The sequence below is a fragment of the Gadus macrocephalus genome, chromosome 17 (genome assembly GCF_031168955.1).
Source record: "Gadus macrocephalus chromosome 17, ASM3116895v1".
Classification (NCBI taxonomy): domain Eukaryota; kingdom Metazoa; phylum Chordata; class Actinopteri; order Gadiformes; family Gadidae; genus Gadus; species Gadus macrocephalus.
In genome coordinates, this window is record NC_082398.1 from 6017666 (window position 1) to 6039178 (window position 21513).

At 46.4% G+C, this 21513-nt stretch overlaps 2 protein-coding genes across 2 annotated transcripts; both read left to right on the forward strand.

The window, feature by feature from the left end:
• Positions 1–1238: 1238 nt before the first annotated feature.
• On the forward strand, positions 1239–13264 carry LOC132445662 (glycogen phosphorylase, muscle form). The gene is made up of 20 exons (XM_060035766.1): positions 1239–1646; positions 3807–3908; positions 4498–4576; positions 4947–5050; positions 5573–5704; positions 6171–6282; positions 6834–6916; positions 7260–7403; positions 7723–7815; positions 8032–8178; positions 8511–8674; positions 8914–9028; positions 9400–9501; positions 9599–9746; positions 9860–9918; positions 10144–10285; positions 10886–11093; positions 11580–11714; positions 11952–12018; positions 12227–13264. The coding sequence occupies exons 1-20, from the start codon at positions 1404–1406 to the stop codon at positions 12377–12379; spliced, it is 2532 nt and encodes an 843-aa protein (XP_059891749.1). The 5' UTR covers positions 1239–1403; the 3' UTR covers positions 12380–13264.
• A 1771-nt stretch (positions 13265–15035) lies between these two features.
• Positions 15036–20563, forward strand: LOC132475449 (protein C-ets-1-like). Its single transcript, XM_060076588.1, has 7 exons — positions 15036–16868; positions 17316–17435; positions 17570–17773; positions 18160–18357; positions 19065–19259; positions 19388–19506; positions 19850–20563. Exons 1-7 carry the CDS (start codon positions 16850–16852, stop codon positions 20063–20065), a joined length of 1071 nt encoding a protein of 356 aa, XP_059932571.1. The 5' UTR covers positions 15036–16849; the 3' UTR covers positions 20066–20563.
• The last annotated feature ends 950 nt before the right edge of the window (positions 20564–21513 follow it).

Below are 21513 nucleotides of genomic sequence, written 5' to 3' on the forward strand. Positions count from 1 at the left end.
CTTGTACATACGTCATCACGTCGTAACACGTCATCACCAAGCGTCCTCTGCATGGACCATAATTCTGAAAAGTCTGCCGCCAGTCAAGAGTTTTACCAACAATGGACAACACAGAACACAGTTCGCACTTTGCTGAGTGTTGCTTATTTGGAGCCTTATCCTCATTCGTGACTTTTTTGGGCTTTCGGACAATCACAGTGATAATAATTGAGCAACGACAAGAGGTGTACGGGCTGCATCCGAATACTCATACTTGCATACTATTTAGTATGCATTTTGTAGTACGCAAAAAATATAGCGCGTCCGAATACTCAGTATGCATTCTGTAGTACGGAAGACGTTTCCGAATGCGTACTACCCATGGACATAATAAGGTACTACCCATGGACATATTTAAAGGTATACCCATGGTGGACATATTAAAGGTACTACCCATGGTACTACCGCCAAAGTAAACCACGGACTTCACTACGCTATCCCACGCAACAGGAGTCTAGTAACGAACGAAGAAGAGATGGCTGACTCGTCACCACCAGAAAGACGTCGTAGAAAGCGGCGAAAAAAAGAGACATTAAAAAGAGTAAAATAGTAAAGTAAGTAATTAAGTAAAAATATACATTTTTAATTCAATAGCAACGATGACAAGACGGAAAACAGGTGACTTATCAAGGTAATTTTGCCGGCATCTGAGGGGAGATACGTCATCTCCAAACTTCCGGTGGAGTTTCGGCGATGTTCGGAAGCGTTCGGAGGCGTTCTACGCATAGCTGTAGACCGTACTCAGGGGCGTTGCGAGGTAGTGTGGGGGCCCCAAGCAAGAATTCTTAGGGGGCCGATTGTTGACGGGGGGGTGGGAGGGGAGGGGGGTGTCTTCGGAGCGATTGTTGACGGGGGGGGGGGGGGGGGGGTATGGAGCGATTATTTTTATTTTTTTATTTTTTTTGGGGGCCCTAGTAGTGGCCCGGGGCCCCAAGCAATTGCCTGGTATGCCTAATGTGACGCGGCGCCTCTGACCGTACTACACAGTCAAGTGTAGTATGGTCAAGTAGTAGACACTGGACAGAAATAGTGTGTACTAAGTATTCGGATGCAGCCACGGAAAAAGTTTAAAAACCGGTGGAGAATATTCCACTGTATGAGAAGCGCCCAGCACATGCAGGAGAGAGCGTCACTGGTCCATGTGGAACCGGCTCCTCATTGGACCGCTCCATCAGGGGCACCGCCCCCCTTCATATAAATACAACTCCACGCATGCCATAGGTCGGCCGCCTGTTCACAGGAGGAAGACGAATAAGGAAGGCAAAGTGTGACTTGCCTGTTCACTTCCACAGTTGCCATCCTTTTAAATTGCCGTCTTTAATCTGCTGTCTTTCTAAATTTGAGGTAAATTATAAGAACCCAATATGGCTAAACCGCTGACAGACCAGGAGAAGAGGAAACAAATCTCCGTTCGTGGACTGGCCGGGGTAGAAAACGTGACGGATATTAAGTCCAATTTCAACCGTCACCTCCACTATACTCTTGTAAAGGACCGCAACGTCGCCACCAAAAGGGACTACTATTTCGCTTTGGCAAACACTGTTCGTGACCATTTGGTTGGACGATGGATCCGGACGCAGCAGCACTACTATGAAAAAGACCCCAAAGTAAGTATTAGGGGCCATTGCCGCAGCCTGCAGACCCTGCAGGCGCTCCTGTCAGTCCGCACGTACGCCGTGCACCTCTGATGGGAGGCTGGCAGTGAATAATTGTTGCGCATTTGGCTATTAATGTCCAGTGGTTTGATGTCACGACGCAGGGGCCTATACCCATTGTTATTATCTGTTATTTTCCATTTTGGTATAGGCTGTTTCCTGGCGTCATCAGAACGGTGTCCTCTTCTGTCACTGATGGTTACATAATGTACTGTTTGTGCATCTGCGTCTGTATTTTTTTTTTAATATAAAAAAAGAAATGTATTCATCCCCCTGAAAATGACCAAGTATAGCCTTGCCTTGATGAAAGGCGAACAGTCCCAACTAATGAAAAAGACATATGTCTTTGTGACCCTATGACTGCTGGCAAAGGGGGAGGGAGAGAGGGAGGGTAGGTTTATTACATTGTCTGAGCACAGTCGCCAGAATCAACTCGTTGTTTAATTATATATTACGTAATGGATTCTCCCTGCATGCATCCAAGCGCTTTTACGGATTACCCTGTGAATTCAGAAAATAAGCAATGAAGAAGCCATTGGGCCTACATTTATACTTTATTTATTCTCACAGGTTGTCCATCAATCTTGGGCTACAGCAAGAGGCGTTTATCGTTCAGTTTGTGGCACATCATCTTCTAGCCTTCCCCTTTCCCCCATTTCAAGACAAGTTTTAACTGGATGTGGTTATCAGTCCTCCTGCACATAAATCCCCGGCTGATTGTTTAAGCATCAGGCCAAGGCCTACAGTTTGACTAAGTGACGAAGAAGTGAGCACAATTTTCCGGCATGTGGGATTACCGGTAGTTTGATTGTTCAAAGAATCGAACATTCTATATATAAAGCAAAATGTCCCTAGCCTCTGTTGGCCCTTCCCTCCTGGTTCCCTGGTTAGGCCCATTGAAACATAATGCACGCTCCTTCCAGTCAGAGACTACAGTTGGTTGCCTTCTCATCTTTTGTGTCCTGCAAATCCGTTTGACACATTTTAGGGTTTTAGTAACTTAACTTCTTTAACACTTTTTTTAATTTCTGTCAACAAATGACAGCTTGTTGAGATGTAGTTCTACATCGTATTTTTCTATGACAACTCATCCTGACCCTCAAACGTACGATTTGGTTCGGAGGACAACCTCCGAGGTATGACTTTGAGTCGTGTACTCTGTCTCTGTAATAGTGATCTTCTTGGCCATTGTGTAACCTTCAGTAAGAGCGGAAGGCTCCACTCTTTTTCTTCACCACCAGGGGGCGACTCCGCTGCTTCGCTGTCTCCATGCCTGTTGCTGAATTGTTCCTCCCGACCCAGGAAGATATTCAGAAATAGACCACAGGTGGATTGAAGGTTACTGGGGCTGGGGTGTTGAGGGTTCATTTCGGGCCCTCTTCCATTCTAAGCATACCCTTAGTCATGCTATAGGGGGTTGTCTATAATAATAATAAATTCAATTTATATAGCGCCTTTCAAGGTACCCAAGGTCGCTTAACAAGAGGTGTACACAGGGGGGGGGGGCAGGTTAAAGGCCATAGGCCTCTAAACGCTCTATAGTTCAATTAATATAGCCATTCATAAATTGCTAGATTAATTACTAGGAATAGAAACATGATGGCAATTATGAAACTGTTTTGCATTGAAAGTTTGGTGGATTCAAAGTGTTTAAAAGCGAGTTTGTGTTGTATGTGTGCACGTGTCCTTTCTAGGCTCCTGTGAGCGTTTAATAAACTTTATTTGAATGGCAAAGCAGCCTTTCATACACCATGTGCAGCCCGAATCGGCAGCAATAAACATTGAACCAATCAAATAAGTTAAAGTTACAATGACGCACTTGGAAAGTGTGGAAGTGGAAACAATCGACCGGCCAAATATTGTTTACGTAACCCTGATTTTCTTTCTGCTTGCCAAATGGTCCCATCTGTGCGCCATTGTCTGGGGTCAGGGGTCAAATTCTGAAGGGGGGTGTGTGTGTGTGTGTGTGTGTGTGTGTGTGTGTGTGTGTGTGTGTGTGTGTGTGTGTGTGTGTGTGTGTGTGTGTGTGTGTGTGTGTGTGTGTGTGTGTGTGTGTGTGTGTGTGTGTGTGTGTGTGTGTGTGTGTGTGTGTGTGTGTGTGTGTCCCTGCAGCGTGTGTACTACCTGTCTCTGGAGTTCTACATGGGCCGCACCCTGCAGAACACCATGGTCAACCTGGCCCTGGAGAACGCCTGTGACGAGGCCACCTATCAGGTACCTGGTTTAAGGGACCCCTTTTCATACAGGGGGGGGGGGGGGGGGGTCCTAGGACACAGACAGATGTCAGTCATATCACTAATTATGGGCTGCTTCTCTTATTCCTCTTTGAAAAGAAGGGGTCTCGAAGCCCACCGTCAACACGGCCGTTCACATTGAACAAGTCAACTAGCTACTACTGGTTTGAAGCAACTAGTAACATAAAAAAAAAAAAAGCTTTCATCATTTCGATTATTAAGCGGTCCTCATTTTTCCCAATGTCATAACATTTCAAACGTTATTTAAAATAAAAAATACTAAAAACAGTTTTGGCAAATTATGGAATTATCTTGAAGATATTTTTTAAGTACAGAAAGAGCTTTGTTTCATAAAGTGACTATATATAGTAGAGTACTATACTTGACATTTATGGGTGCATGTTGCGAAAACACTGACTTCAATATACCACAAACCAATATCTGTCCCCCCCCCAGCCCCCTACTAACCACAACCCCCCCCAAGTAATGACCCAGATTATGAGGACGGCCTTGGTCCCAGGTTCCAGGTCACGCTGTGGGATTGACTCCCCCTGTTGTTGTCCCCCTAGCTGGGCCTGGACATGGAGGAGCTGCAGGACATAGAGGAGGACGCGGGCCTAGGCAACGGGGGCCTGGGCCGTCTGGCAGGTGAGTGTCTGTCTGTGTCTGTGTCTGTCTCTGTCTCTGTCTCTGTCTCTGTGTCTGTGTCTGTGTCTGTGTCTGTGTCTGTCTCTGTCTCAGGACTGGATGCAATTCTTCCACAGGATCATCTGTGGGTTCGCAAGGATTCACTCATACATCAGAACTCGTTCGACTTGTTACCAACACACATATTCACGCGTGTGTCTCCGTGTAATATTATTTTTTTAGAATTATGGTTGCATGTATAAGACTAGCCATCTAGTCTGTTCATGGCATGAACAATGTTCATGGCATGGATACCTGACCTTGACTGAACAGTCTCCATTTTGTTTTCCTTCCTTGACCCCGTCTCTCACCCCTGACCTCTGACCTTTAGCATGCTTCCTGGACTCCATGGCCTCCCTGGGCTTGGCTGCTTACGGTTATGGCATCCGCTATGAGTTCGGTATCTTCAACCAGAAGATTGTTGACGGCTGGCAGGTATGGTGGCCGTGTGTTGTTGTGACTAGCTAGGTATAGTTGAAGGTATAGTTGAAGCAATTATTGGTGACATAAGTAAACATTCAGTTCTAACTAATGAAATCTAGCAGTGGCTCTCAAGTCTAATGTCGGCCTGCAACAATTGTGATTGCAAGGGCTGATTCGTGGCATCATCCAAAGCAATGTGAACTGGCACACCACGAATGCTGAGTCAGCCCCCATTCTCTCTGGTGCTGCCCATGGATGTTGTGCAAACCTAAAAAATCTATTGTGGATGCCCAGTCAAGTGGAGATCTCTCATAAACCGCCCCAGTTAACAGGCTGAGGCGGTTATGGGCCCATTGTGAAAACAGATGAGTTTTAGCATCGTTATGCAATCAGAAGGCCAAACCAGTTGTACAATCCAAATATTGGTCTTGTGCAAACAAGCCCTATGATAAGTTTAGTGATAGTGGGCACGGATAACAACAATGAAAAGTGGGATTGGTTGATATGTTTTTATTTATAATTTTTTTGATAAAGGTGGAGGAAGCAGATGATTGGCTGCGCTATGGCAACCCCTGGGAGAAGGCCCGCCCAGAGTACATGCGCCCGGTGCACTACTACGGCCGGGTGGAGCACACCCCGGGGGGGGTCAAGTGGGTGGACACCCAGGTGAGCGCTTTGGGAGGGGCGGAGAAACGTTTGGACTCTCTGACTACAACACAAACGGACCAATGTTGGGTACTGGCATCAATTGCAACACGTTTTTTATTTTTGGGTTTTCTCTTGGAAAATCTGTTGCAATTTTGAAACAAGTGAATCTGCATCTACAATCAGATTGTTGCCAAGTCGTGTACAGGCTTTACTACAGGGGTTGTGCAGACACGTGACTCAAAACAAAACCCTATCATAGTATCAAAGTGCCTCATATTGATCTAAAGTGTTAGATCAAGTTAGGCGTAACCTCACCCGACCACAACTCAACGGAAAGGGCGAGACGACCAGAGAATTGCAACATGTTGCGACCAAACTTTATATTTACTAACTTTTTATTTGCCTGTTCATCAACGTTTTTTTGGCTGCCATCCAGTACATCAGATACTTAGTGTGTGTGTGTGTGTGTGTGTGTGTGTCTCAGGTGGTCTTGGCTCTTCCCTATGACACCCCGGTCCCCGGCTACAGGAACAACGTGGTCAACACCATGAGGCTGTGGTCGGCCAAGGCCCCCTGTGACTTCAACCTCAAGGACTGTGAGTCCTTACTCTACTTACTATTGGACTGAGTGGCGGTTTTAGGTACGGGCGAACCAGGCAGCCGCCCGGGGCGGCATATTTGTGGGGGGCGCCAAGTCACATGGGGGGCGCCACGAGCAGTAAAAAAAAAATCACGCTGCGTAGCGGTTATCAATGAAGCACTTCATATCATTGTGTTGGGAATAGGTGTTTTGGCGCCCCCTCTGGCTGCAGGCGCACACCTGCTCGTTGAGAAGGTGCCGTGTGCAGACGGAATGAAACCCCCACTGAAGTCCGTAGGTTCACGATACCCCCCCCCCGCTTGAAGGTAGTCTTGCCCGGGGCGTAGAACCGCCACTGATTGGACAGTATTGGTTATCAATGGGGAGGTGGCATCAGCCTGCGATTCGTATTGCTTCAATTGTAATCATCCTAACCTAACGAGGTAAAAGATCAGCGGTACAAATGATGGTGACGATTACACAGAAGAAAGGAAGACAAAATGCAAAGGAATTATGCATCATGTTTATCGACTTTAAAATAAATGTGAAACTGTTCTTCCTCCACAGTCAATGTGGGCGGTTACATCCAAGCTGTTCTTGATAGAAACCTGGCGGAGAACATCTCTCGGGTCCTGTATCCCAACGACAACGTGAGTGAACCGTTCCACATGCCTACAGGACATCCTCCATCTCCCGGAAGGCCAGAACATTTTTCTAACTTACTCTTGGAATGAAATCCGCCTTTTTACAATGAGTGAATCAATCAATCAACCCAGATATTGAAATCAATATGCTAAATCATTGTGGAGAAATCTCGGTGGGGAAATCTCTGCTTGGATGGTTGGTTAGTCATTTAGTCAATAAGTCTTGATCACGTTCGAACAAGAATCGACGTCTCCCATCACAGTGTGACTGAGTTCCTCTGAGCAGTTCAAAGCCTGGTGGGGTTTATGATCCTGAACACCTCGCCTGCGTTTCCTCTGCCGTTTCAAGTTCTTCGAGGGCAAGGAGCTGCGCCTGAAGCAGGAGTACTTTGTGGTGGCCGCCACCCTGCAGGACATCATCCGCCGCTTCAAATCCTCCAAGTTCGGCTCCACCGAGTTTGTGCGCATGGACCTGAGCACGTTGCCCGACAAGGTAGGGTTAGGGTTAGGGTTAGGGTTAGGGTTAGGCCCTGGAACCCCCCCGAGCCCCTCATGAGCCCGCCTATTGTTTTAGTAACCGCTATTTGTACTCCGATTCACTTTTCTGTCATTTCAATAGGAATGTTATGTCAGTGTAATGACGTTAGAATTGCAGTTGTCCTATAAGTACAGGGGTCTTAGAATTATGGTTGTCCTCGAAATCTCGGCGTCATTGAAATACTGGTTTCATAGAATTATGTTTTAAGAATGGGTTGGAATGACGGTGTCGGTTTATTAACGCTATCGTCTGAATGATGTGCTTTGGTCTGCAGGTGGCCATCCAGCTGAATGACACCCACCCCGCCCTGGCCATCCCTGAGCTCATGCGCATCCTGATGGACCTGGAGGAGCTTCCTTGGGAGAAGGTAGGAAAAAAGTGTGCGAGGGTTTCTGACAGTTCATCCTTCTTGGAATTCATCCTTTTTAGAATGCAGCCTTTTTTACTGTTATTATATTGAGGCCTAAACTGATGACTTTGACTATCACTGAATAAACCTTTCAGAAAACCCTCTAAATACGGTGAGGGCATGAGAGTAGTGAAAAAGACAGGAAGATGACCTTCTGACCCCTGCTGTGTCCAGGCCTGGGACATTGTGGTGCGTACGTGTGCCTACACCAACCACACGGTGCTGCCCGAGGCTCTGGAGCGCTGGCCCATCGACCTGTTCCAGAACCTCCTGCCGCGCCACCTGGACATCGTCTACGAGATCAACCGGCGCCACCTGGAGGTATGGAGGGCTTTCGTCTCTTTGTCACGAAATGACCAGTGAGATGTATCTCAAGGTTTTCAAATTGGACCTTAAATTAGTGCTGCTTGATTATGGGAAAGAAATCACAATCACGATTATTTTGATCAATGTTGAAATCCAGATTATTCACACGATTGTGAATAATACACAAAATGTTCAAACAAATATGTATCAAGCTGCTTAAAAAAATTTATAAAAAATGTTTCAACGATTAAAAAAGAATTAATTAATCGCACAGCCCTACCTCAAATCTCATGGGGTACATCGGTGTTCAATGTTTTCGGTTGTGACCCCCCCCCCCTCCCCCTCAGCGCGTGGCCCAGCAGTTCCCCGGCGACGAGGGCCGTCTGCGGCGCATGTCCCTGATCGAGGAGGGCGACCACAAGAAGATCAACATGGCCCACCTGTGCATCGTGGGCTCCCACGCCGTCAACGGGGTGGCCCGCATCCACTCGGAGATCATCAAGGACACCGTGTAAGGACCGCTGGTTTGGATTGGATTGAAGTAAAGAAAAAAAATAATATTAATAATCAACAATAAAATAAAATGATGGAAGAAGTGGACAGTTACGATTAATATTTACAAAGTAATATTACAAAAAATGAAATCCACAAATGAAAATAAACGGTTTCAACGGTGTTGAGAATACTGTTTGTGGTTTGGGAAGGATTGATTTTTGCATTATTTTAGAAGGTTTTCTGTAACTGTGCCAGGTTCAAGGATTTCTACGAAATGGACCCTGAGAAGTTCCAGAACAAGACCAACGGGATCACGCCCAGGAGGTGGCTCGTCATGAGCAACCCTGGACTGGCGGAGGTCATCGCAGAGGTACGCTCTCCTCAGCCTCCGTATTGCTGTGGGTACGATTTGAGAGTTGTGGAGAGAATGAGTGGAAGCGGGCGAGATTTTGTTCCTCTACCACTGTAAGGTGGTGCATTTCATACACCTGTGATCGACAGGCAAGACCAATCGGAGAAGAGATGCCCTGATTGGTCAGAAACGGGGCGATCGTGAACTAAAATCGTAGTACTCTCATTCAGAGGCGGACGGAGTTAACTCGTTCTCACGGAGCATTTCCGTCACTTGTTACTGACGGATGGCTATCGCTCTTAAACCTTACCTGCATCACCTTGTTAACACATGATTGACTATTAATAAGCCAACGGGCTCCTTTTTTAATCAACGTGTGTCTTGTTTAGCGAATTGGTGACGATTATATCCGAGACCTCGATCAACTGAAGAATCTTCTGGAGTTCGTGGACGACGATTCCCTCATCCGTGATGTCGCCAAAGTCAAGCAAGTGGGTACAACGGTACAACGATTTAACCAAGTGTTTTGTCCCCTGATCTACAGATAAATAACCAGAGTCTGTTCCACCCAAACGTGCGCCTTTACAGGAGAACAAGATGAAGTTCTCGGCCTATCTGGAGGAGCACTATAAGGTGAAGATCAACCCCGAGTCTATGTTCGACGTGCAGGTCAAGAGGATCCATGAGTACAAGAGACAGCTGCTCAACTGCCTGCACATCATCACCTTCTACAACCGTAAGGGATAGGAGTCGCATACAATTACATGGCCTGTGTTACCCTCTGTGGTACACTTCACTGGGGATTAGTTTATAATAAAATGCTTTATTATACCTCTTTGTTCTTTTAAGGCATTAAGAAGCAACCGAACAAGGCATGGACCCCAAGAACAATCATGATTGGAGGAAAGGTGAGAAGGATGACATCACTATTACCCTCCGCAACGCCTTATCATGGTTCCAAATGGCCTTGTCGGACCTCCACTAAGGGCCCAGTAGTCCCTTGATTAATTATCTAGATGTTAGATCGCTCTACTTTTTAACAGAGAGGAAAATTGGTGAAATCTGATACTGGTGCAGTATTTAGTATTTGGGGGGGGGGCTTTTTAAATGGATTTGTTTCCCTTGGTCTTTAGGCTGCTCCAGGTTACCATACCGCTAAGATGATCATCAAGCTGATCACGGCCATCGGGGACGTCGTCAACCACGACGCGGTGGTGGGAGACCGCCTGAAGGTCATCTTCCTGGAGAACTACAAGGTCACGCTGGCCGAAAAGAGTAAGGACTCGTCCCCGCGTTGGAAAAACTTGGAAACCTCTTTAGCGGGCGAGTTGTGATTTAATGTCCTGCTCCAAACGACTAGAGCTTCATGTCCCCATGAGCCAGGCTCCTTTCTGATCACTTAGCGCTCCCAAATCAAGTATGAGGCTTTGGGACTCTTATGTACACTAGGTAGCTACTTGTTGTTGTAAACTCCATCTAAGAGTGGTCAGTTAAAGACAACGTGCCTCGTTGTCTTTAACCATTTATTTCACGTAAAAAGTAAAGAAATCAATACGAAAAAGGGCTTCGAAAAGGGTTTGTATATGCAGCACAAAAAATTGGAAGGGCAAACGGCAAATGGTTTGCGCTTCCACTCTACCCTCAGCATTCACCTGAGCCAAATCAAAGGGCTTCACCACACCTCTAGATCACGTCATAACCAGAGTATCATGAAAAAACATGCAGTATGGCTTCAGCAAGGAAACGACAAGAAAATGAATGATTGTCTTATTTTGTGGTATAAAAGCTGACCTGTAAAGCCCACAGAGGAATTATCGACCAATCCTGAATGAATCCAGCGCTCTTTCATACTTCCTCCTTTTCCCCTTCCGTCAGTCATCCCGGCGTCGGACCTGTCGGAGCAGATCTCCACGGCCGGGACGGAGGCGTCCGGGACGGGGAACATGAAGTTCATGCTGAACGGCGCGCTGACCATCGGCACCATGGACGGGGCCAACGTGGAGATGGCGGAGGAGGCGGGCGAGGAGAACCTCTTCATCTTCGGCATGAGGGTGGACGACGTGAAGGCCATGGACCAGACGGGGTACGGTGTGGGGATGGTGCAGTAGGAACGCCCGCGGACTGCTGCCTCTGAAACCATGGCCAAAGCGCTCATTGATGAAGTCATGCTTAAAGTCATTGGGTTGGATTGAGGCCCTTCATCATTCATCACATCATTGATGTCAATGATGTGACTAGGATTTAAAATGCCGGACTGTGAATTATGTTGTTGATAGCGGGGCTCAGTAGCTGTGATGTTTATATAACCCGAAAGGGTTATAATTTCAATCAAGGTTTAATAACAGATCCCCATTTTATACAATACTTCCAAATATCTGGTTCTAAAAGAGTAGTTTATTAAAGCAAAGAACCAGAATAACAGTTTGCAAGTAGGGAATCCCGAATGCTGCTTCTTCACCCTGATTAGATTTGGTGTCTTTAAGAACAAGTGTAGACCTCTGCGTCCTGTTGACTTGGAACTGAATCGGATAAAAAAATTTTTTAAACAACACTACATTTGCTTCCTCAGCTACGACGCCAAGTCGTACTACGACCGCATCCCGGAGCTGAAGCAGGCCATGGACCAGATCTCAGGGGGCTTCTTCAGCCCCGGCCAGCCCGACCTCTTCAAGGACATCGTCAACATGCTGATGAACCACGACAGGTGGGAGGCGTCCGGCCGCACACAGCACTGCAGTCAGAGGGGGTGTTACACGTGGTGATCGGTTGTTGTGATGAGCCTAACAAAGTGTGTGTGTGTGTGTGTGTGTGTGTGTGTGTGTGTGTGTGTGTGTGTGTGTGTGTGTGTGTGTGTGTGTGTGTGTGTGTGTGTGTGTGTGTGTGTGTGTGTGTGTGTGTGTGTGTGTGTGTGTGTGTGTGTGTGTGTGTGTGTGTGTTGCAGATTCAAAGTTTTTGCGGACTACGAGGAATACATCAAATGCCAGGACAAAGTTAGTGCACTTTACAAGGTCAGTAGTGTGTGTGTGTGTGTGTGTGTGTGTCAAATGGTTACAACCCATGCCAAATATGTGATACATGTTTTGTTATGTTATAATCAGCGATGGTGTATATTAAATTAGCTTCACACCATGGCATTTTACGAGCAGTATCTGAGAAGCTTACCCGTGTGTGTGTGTGTGTGTGTGTGTGTGTGTGTCCGTGTGTCCGCCCGACTAGGATCCTAAAGAGTGGACCAAGATGGTGATCCGTAACATCGGCAGCAGTGGTAAGTTCTCCAGCGACCGCACCATCGCCCAGTACGCCCGGGAGATCTGGGGCATTGAGCCCAGCCTGGAGAAGATCCCGGCCCCTGATGACCCGCGCGACTGATGACCCCCCCCGCTGAGCAGGGCCCCGCCCTCCTTCGAGTCGACCCCCGGAAACCTCCCTGCCCTGGGGGGGGTCTCCGGACGCAACGTGGGGGTCCACCTCATTCCCTTCCCGTCGTTGTTTGATGTGGTGCCGAAAAACAATAGTTTGTGTTTGTGTAGACGGTGAGACTCAACCCTTGTGGGATGAGAAGGCCTTCCTAACTGTACCTCGACCGACCTGCCTTGTATTAACCTGGGATCGTCTCCTTTTAGCACCAGCCATGGCTACCGGTAGTGTTTTGTCACTGTATTGTTTTAAAACATATATACTATAAGCCAACGTTGTTTCACAAAAAACACACTTTGAATATCGTACCCAAAATAAACTAAATGTAAGTCGAATAGCCATGCAAGTATGCAAAAGATGAACATGTATTTGCCTATGCACAATGCACAAACGCACCACTGTGATTTTATGACGTGCCTGTCAGCCATGCACCCGTATTTTTGCACGATTTATTTAACTTGGCAAAGACTAGGTCCAACTCTTTTGTTGACATAGGTCCATGCATTCTTTTTTTCTTCCAGTATTCATTGTGTTTCCTGCTGACTGTATGCCCGTCTGTGGGTCCACTGCCGTCTGGGATAGCACTGCCACTGTAAACGACGAGTTCCTCTGGACTCATGCATGCATGATGACCTCACTGTGTCCTACCGTTAAGAGGGGGAGGGACAAATGCCTTCTGTCTTTACCTGCTCCACCCCTTGTCAGGTTTACTAAATGTACCTTTCCGTTAGTTGTGTGTTTCCCCCAGGCCCAAAATAACTCACGGAATCGCATTAACCTAATGTTGTGTAGCAGCTTGTTTGTGGTAACGTAATAATAAAGATACATATTGTTCTGCTTCTTCGTATGAGTCAATTGTATTCGTATTAGTCACCGGTACGGTCTCAGAGGGCTTAACAGGCCAAATATGTATGACACCCCCCCTAGCCCTAGCCCCCAAAAGGGCATGAAAAATCTCCCTTAATCAGCAAGGAAGAAATCTTGAGGAACGTAGAGTGGCGGATCTCTCCTTCAAGGGATGGTCAGGAGTGCAATGGGTGCCATAGTTGACACACATACAAATATATATACAGGCAAATCGGTGATGGAGTGCTGGCCGGTTAACTATAGGTGTCCAGGCATCCAGTTGCAGTCACCGCAACAGCAATAATGAATTAGAAGTTAATGGTCCTACCCCCTCTCCTTCAACGCCGACTCTTGACTCCACCCATTCCAAGTACATGGACGCGCAATCATGCACGAGCAAACACAGATGTGCGAGAGTGAGCCGTTAGCTAGCTCCAGTAGCTACCGCAGGATAACAACAAACAAGCTTGCTCTGGGTCACGAGCTTTGAGTGGGGTCACGCACGGGGGGAGGGGGAGTGCAGTACGACCGTTTGATTGACGTACTTACTGTCCAATGCCACTCGGTGGGTCTGGAAATCATTGGCTGGAGTTTGTCGAGCCCTGCACGTTCCACAGATGATTGACTTGTTTAATTTTCATGTCAGTACTTCTAACTCACTCAGTGGCTGTAAGTGGGTTATGTTAAGGATTAAGTAATTTTGAAAAAATGGCCAAAAAAGATAATTCCATACCCAACCTTTAAAGGCACCCAGTGCAACTTTATGTAAACATTCAATGAAAAATAAACATTCAATTTCTAGTCTTTTTTACACGTAAGTTTCAATAACTCCATACCATTACATATCGACATTCAAGGAGCAAAGATGAGACGTCGTTGTGTGGTGAGAACTGATAGAAAATCGTAAACAACAACAATCGCCGGTGGGGAGAAGCCATTTTTCCATTGACTGGAAGCCTGCTTTATTTATTGTAGGTTACAAAAAATAAAGAAAATGGCGGCATTGTTGTTGTTATCGATTTACGTGTTTTCGTGTAAAAAAGACTAGAAATTGAATGTTTATTTTTAAGCCTCGAAAGTTGCACTGGGTGCCTTTAATGTTCAATGAATTTCGAAGTCAACCTCGCTTCTCAAAGTAGAGGCGTTGCAATGACCGTAATTGTTCCGTTTCCTGTCGTTAAATAACATTTTTTTTACTAGTTTTTTCTCTTCTTTTTTCTCTTGGATTGATTCCCATCAGAATGTCTTGAGACGCAACCGAATTCGTAGACGGGCTCTTCCCACGTTGTTTCCAATTAGCGGATGTGACGCAGGAGGGCCTATTTAGTGCTGGTGTGTGAGTCATATAGCCGCCACAATCGAATGAACTGCTTTGGGTACCTGAACCTGGTAGTGCTTTTTAAATCGTGAAAAAACTTTTACTGGCAAACATGTCTGGTTTTCTGCGGCTATTGTTGAGTCGTCGACCTCGACTTATTTCCAAAGCAAATGTGGCGACACCGCAACGAGCCAACTACATTATCAGCAAACCAGCCAAAGACCACATCGGAGTCGTCGTGAGTACACTGTCCACGTGGGGCCTTGGGCCTACTAATATCGGAGCTGTTAAATCTCTACATTTGTACGTCAGTATTAAATGAACCTGTGTTGTGTGTAAGGAGACCATCGGGGTGATGACCGTTATGTGTTTGGCCATCCTCGGACCGTCCGGATGGATCCTGGTCCACATTAAGGACTACCGAAAGGGCGAGTGAAGGAAGCGGCAGACCACGTTTTAAAACGAGATGATTTGACCTAGTGTTGATGTTCTACAATAAAATTGATACTTTACCATTGGCCACGATTTCCATTCTCTCTTTCCTTTTCGTTAAATTGATTTGAGTAGTTGCTAAGGTCATAGGATTAGGAATATTATCAAAGGGATAATGTATATAACGCCGGTCATTATCGGGAAAATAGGCCCCTTCAGGGCGAAGGAAGACACCTCCATTTCACGTCGGTTTTCCGTTCGCACTGTCGGGGCTTATTTTCCCGATAATGACCTGCATTCTATAAATTATCCCGCCTATTACACGGCTACTTTGCAAAACGAAAAAATAACTTCACACGGTGTCTTTTAACAATTTATATGTTACAATTCGTAGTGTTGATCAGCAGAGAAATAGACGACGTGGCTTAGCAACCGAATACGCTGGGTAGGTTACCGGACTTTGCGGAGTGATACGGAAGATTAGCCTGGAAATCCAGACCCACATCTAGAAAGTTGTAGGGTCTGGGTAAGTAATGAAAAATTGCTCCAAATCCAAGCATGCGTTTGAAAATATCACTGCAATTCAAGTGAATGGAGCATTCTAAAGCATTAAGAAGAGCCGTGTAATAAATATATATTGTGGAGTAGTGCGCTCATTTAATAACATGGCCTTTTTGTTGACCGTATGAGAATAATAGTGGTTTAGTTCAAGACATCTTTATAGTGTAACCTAATGTTATGTTGGCTATAACGTTCCTCCATTTTACTATTCCCAAAATAAGTAATTGCTTAAGTCAGTAGGCCTACTTGCCTTTCAAAGCTTGAGTGGAGCAGTCTGTAAATTGAACAGATAAAGAGGAACTGGTTTACTCACTCCCTGAGATCATCTAGCCTACTCAGATGATCTGGGCTGATGTGCGTTTGCAACAAGAGAGAAACGGAACAAAGTACAGCCAAAAAACAGAACTGAAACAGATCTACTGATTTAACCCAGAGAGTTTTTATATGTTGACGGATTGTATGTATTTTCACATTGAAAGCATTTAAATATGTAAACTAAACTCACCCGAAGCCAAAAGAAAGCAATTTTCTTTAAGCCACCAATATCTGCAACGTTTGAAATGAAAAAAGAATTAGTAGAAATCTTTTTTTCTCAGAATACTTTATCTAAAGAGAAGGTTAAACCCCAAAACAGAAAAAGCAAGTTTTATGTCCTTAATATTGTATTTCCATTATAGTTAAAGGTTTCCAACGTATAAACACTAGTTCAGAACGATTAAAAATTGCAATGTCAACCAACATTTTTGACGTTATTTCAAAGGAATCGATTGTGTTGTAGAGTTATTATCCTAGCAGCTAGCACCAGCCCGTACCACCATGAATTTCATAATTTCATACAAAAGGGGTCTCCAGACTTGCCAACACAACTTTCTGTTAATATGCTGCCTCTTATTTTGCTGAGGACTTCTACGACAGTTGGCCAAAACATACGCGGTGCTCGACTGCTTGACATTCATACCGAAATGTAAGATAAGCAATTCTACAACATTGACAGTATAGACGGATTCATCCCCCACCTAATTAGACTCCACTAATAGAACACCACAACGTAAACCCAACAAAACAACGTTTTAATAAACCTCATACACTCAACACCCCTTCTCCATGCCTCAGCTGGCCTCCATCTCTTCCCGCCCCGGTGCACATGAGTGACATGTATCCGTCACGGGCTGTCCCCCCTCCCTGGCTGTCCCACTCTATTAAAGCCCCAAGCCGTCTCCTGGCGGGCTCACTTCTCCCTCCACTCCATCACCCCTGGCCTTCGGATGGACTGGAGCACCTACGGTAAGGACTAAGAGCGAGCCCCGAGTATCAGTGCCGGGGGCATTATAGAAACGGAGGAGCTAGCTACCTTAATAGAAGAAAAGTTTGATTATTTTGATAGTTATGTGTTTTAGAATTAATGTGGGATTTAAACTTGATGCTGCCTCTGCTGTATGCGGCTTCACTGCTCCAATACATGTCAAATATGGGACCACAATGGTCCATTACTTTATTGTGTTATTGTTGGTGACCATGTATGATGATATCCCTCAATTGGGCCTTTTATCTAGTGTGTAAGTTAAACTAAACGTACCATCTTTCTGATTTTGTTTTTTTTGGTAGGGAATTAAACAAAATGTAATTGCTGGTTCGCTTCATACAATCCTTCATTTTATACACATCTGATAAGAGTGTAAGGGCTATGTGACGGTTTGTTTAAATCAGTGTCCCGTCTTGTTTTGTCTTCAGAATCGGACCCCCTGGAGGTCCCGCCCCTCACGCCCACCAGTAAGGAGGTGCTGAGCCAGGCGGTGAGCGCTACATTTCAGGGCTTTGACCAGGAGAGGAAGGACCGACACATCCCACAAGGTACTATCGGATCCCCTCACCTGGAGGACCGCGTGAAAGAAAAATGTGATACGTTTTGTCTCAATGGGTCAAAAAGAAGAAGCATCCCTCCATCCCTTATTCGTTTTTACTATTGTTTTTTGTTTATGCTCTAGATCCTCATCTTTGGTCCCTGTGGGAGGTCAACCATTGGCTGGACTGGTGTCTGGCCGAGTTTGGCCTCCAATGCCTGGGTCTGAATTTACGGGGCATGCAGGGGAACGAGCTGTGTGAACTGGACAGGGAGACGTTCCTGGGCCTGACCTCGGACTGTACCGCCGGAGAGATACTGTGGGAGCACCTGGAGACGATGCAGAGAGGTGAAGGCTCCTTTCAACCGCGGCGGCGCCGTTTAAACCACACGGTGGCCGTAGCATGGGCGGCAGTAGCTCAGGAGGTAGAGCGGGTTGGCTGGTTGCAGCAAGGTTGCTAGTTTGATCCCTGGCTACTCCTACTAGCTAGAGTGTCGAGGTGTCCCTGAGCGAGGCACCTACACCTAACTGCTCCCGACGAGCTGGCTGTCGCCTCGCATGGCCGACGCCGTCGTCGGTGTGTGACTATGTGCATGAATGGGTGAATGTCAGGCAATATTGTAAAGCGTTTTGGATAAAAGCGCTATATAAATGCAGACCAATTACATTGCCTTGCACAGTGCATCACATCAATCTTCTTTGCCCTTTTGTTAACTTTCTTTCGCTACCTCCAGACTACTATGCAGAGTATGTTGAGCATCAGAGTGGCCACCTGCAGTACAGTGATGCTCACGTGGACCAAGCCCAGCATCTCCACACCCTGGAGCCTGCAGGGTCCGTGCAACACGACGACTGTTTCTCATTCAACGGCAGTGGACCTTGTAGAAGCAGTTCCTCTGCCCCACCGCCGCAAGAGGCTGGGGAACCCCGAGGTAGGGTCTGGATCGGTTTGTGGTTTTTGTGTTAAACTCGAGGTTCCCCAGATTTGGCATACAACACTGGCCTTATTATGTAGAAATAGTCATATCAAATTAAACACGAGAAACACCGCTACAAGCACCTACAAGTCATTTTTACACACACCAAACACAACTCAAACACCAAGCATATTAATTAGACAAATTAGACCAATTAAAAATAGGCTGCAGCTTAAGAGGTTAAAGGTGCTGTAGGGAAGACACGAGAGTTGAATAGCAAGCACGATTTTTAAACTAAATGATCCAAAAAGGTCCCTCTCACTAACCCCCCCCCCCCCCCCCCCCCCCTATGTTTCTCCACCATTGAGAAGTGTTGTATACACGCACATGATTGACGGGTTAGATCAACTCCCGAACCAATCACGGTGAGATGCCGTTATTGGTCAGAACTTGGCCGGGAGCCGTCCAAAGTCTAAGTGTGCTCATAAAGAGGAAGTTGCAGTAAACTCGAAACTCACTCACTAATATTCTCACAGGGGATTTCACTCACTATAAGCTGAAGAATGGCAGTCCCATTTCTAATAAATTACACTCAAATAATAGCTTTTCCTGTATATCTACAGCACCATTAACCGTTCTTCGAAAATATATTAAACAATCAATACTTTCTATAAGAAACTGAATCAAACTTTATTTATTTTTGATTGTGTGTCTGCTTGCAGAGACGGATTCAGAAGCGGACATGATCCACTATGAGGACGCTGACATCACCGGCTCGCTGTCCTGGACCACCCAGATCCAGGAGACGGACCCCTTTGTCTTGCCGCAGCACCACAGAGGCTTCAAAGAGTTCATGGGCAACATGACCGACGTGGGTGGGGCCATGATACCAGCGGCCATCCTGGCTGGCTACACAGGTACGTGCAGCCTTCTCTTAGTCTCTCTGAGGATGAATCGGTGTTGGGGTTCGTGGCCGCAGGCCCAGATCCCCACTACCGTTATGAAGGCTGTAGAGGTGAGGGTAACAAACAGCCGTTCTCCACAGGCAGTGGCCCCATTCAACTCTGGCAGTTCCTCCTGGAGCTCCTGACCGACCGCAGCTGCCAGTCCTGCATAAGCTGGACGGGCAACGGCTGGGAGTTCAAGCTGACCGACCCCGATGAGGTAGGTTTACATAAATCCAATGTACAATGGACACCCTCCCAATGGGTTATTTCACAGTGGAGGCGAAACGTTAAAATCTTGACAGTTTTTACGATTTTAGAGGTGCACCCTTAACCAGTCCTCGAACCAGGAATTGATTGTTGGGATTCCCATCAACCTACGGCTGATGAGAAAGGAGGTTTTCCTTGCTTTGCGTAGGGCTAGGGCTAGAGGGGTGGTTTAAAACGTGGCCTACGAAAGCCTTTTGAGACCGTAACGCCGTAATCGAAGGCTGCACAGATCAAACGGGACCCGAGCTGACCCCCCCCCCGTGCTGTCGGGTCGCCCGCGGACGTGTCCTCAGGTAGCCCTGCTGTGGGGCCGCAGGAAGAACAAGCCCAAGATGAACTACGAGAAGCTGAGCCGCGGCCTGCGCTACTACTACGACAAGAACATCATCCACAAGACGGCGGGCAAGCGCTACGTGTACCGCTTCGTGTGCAACCTGCAGGGCCTGTTGGGCTACGAGCCCGGGGAGCTGCACGCCCTGCTGGACGTCAGCGCCAAGAACCAGGACTGAGCGTCGGGACGAGGTACACTGCGGACGGTGGGCAAGTCTTTCAGCCGGGCACTGCGTTAATATCCCTCACCCCCCCCTCCATCCACTATCATGTATATGTATGTATATTTTTCTCTAATTGTAAATTATTACTGATTTAAACAGTGAAAATGGTCCAATCATCTGTTGACAAATGGAAGATGATATTCTGTGGTTAGTGGACAGAGGGCGGCTCAGGGCCACAGCTGGTTAAAATGCTTTTTTTGTACATCCAGGGGAATCGAGCTAGTTCCTCTACTCTTAACTAGACTCTTGCACTCCTGTCCATGGAGACTGGTTTCATTTAGGCCGTTTTGTTGACAATGATTGGGCATTGTACTTAATATACTGCCACCCTCTAACATCCCTATTTGAACAGTACATGTAAGCATGGGGCATTGAGTCCGATTTTATACGTACAATACTGCTATTGAAGTGGTAGCCAATGCCATCGTGAAACCTAGTTTTGTTTATTACTGTTTGAGAATTGAGGACGCAAAAATCGTAGTACTCGTTGTTAATCGTAATACTTTATTAAATTATGTTTCATCAGAAATATTGCACCACTAGATTGCAAGTGTTCATTGGTCTGGAATAACGTATTATGTTCTTGCACACACATACACACACACAAACTCACTCAATGTTCCATCCACCCACACTGCATCTTATGTTTCATTAGCTGCATGGCAAACCGGCCATGGGGGGTAAAAGTGGTGGAAATAATCCCCTTCACACAATGTGCATGGTCTCTCACACTGCACTTCACACGTCTAACCTTTTCATTTGACGTAATCATGGGGTCTCTGCCTGTTATTCATGAAACAGTCAATCATGAAGGATGCCATTCTAATTGACATGCTCAGAATAGCGCACAATATTAATGTTCTCTCTTGTACATTTGAATACTGTTTTTGTTTGCACCCCTCAGCTGTATAATAAAACAAGTATACTTCTAACGTAACTATAGTTTTTAATTTCACATTCAGTGGGGAGTACTTGGTTGACATCCATTCCGTTGATTATTGAGGACTCTCAATCAAAACGGGAGCCTCAAAATGGCAGTTGGAGAACATTGGTACACTTATCAGCACATTTGTGGGGACGGGGAAATGTGTCCGGCGACGCGGGGGGGGGGGGGGGGGGGGGGGCAATCGATAGCCTCATAAGCCTTCCCCGTACCCAGTAAACACAAGGTCAGTGGAGGCAGTGAGAGAGCTTCTAATGTGTCCCTTCTGAACCCCATGAAGACCTCAAGGCAGGTGGTCCGTCTGCGAGTGGTCCGTTGTTTACGCCTGATGTGCAGACCTGCGTCGCCCCTTCTGTGCGAGGTTCGCCACACACCAGCCTAGCCTAATGTGGACTTATGCAGGGCCTCTGCCCTCCGCTCCAGGGGATAAATGTGTGTTTTGTGAGTGGGAGTGTTTGGA

What these genes read in the sequence shown, in the direction of transcription:
- LOC132475449 (XM_060076588.1), top strand. An exon ending in GGACCGACACATCCCACAAG is followed by an intron (nt 17,436 to 17,569) that starts GTACTATCGGAT and finishes TTTATGCTCTAG; the next exon opens with ATCCTCATCTTTGGTCCCTG. An exon ending in CCTGGAGACGATGCAGAGAG is followed by an intron (nt 17,774 to 18,159) that starts GTGAAGGCTCCT and finishes CGCTACCTCCAG; the next exon opens with ACTACTATGCAGAGTATGTT.
- LOC132445662 (XM_060035766.1), top strand. Translation starts at nt 1,404, where the DNA reads ATGGCTAAACCGCTGACAGACCAGGAGAAGAGGAAACAAATCTCCGTT. An exon ending in TGACTTCAACCTCAAGGACT is followed by an intron (nt 6,283 to 6,833) that starts GTGAGTCCTTAC and finishes CTTCCTCCACAG; the next exon opens with TCAATGTGGGCGGTTACATC. An exon ending in CAATCATGATTGGAGGAAAG is followed by an intron (nt 9,919 to 10,143) that starts GTGAGAAGGATG and finishes CTTGGTCTTTAG; the next exon opens with GCTGCTCCAGGTTACCATAC.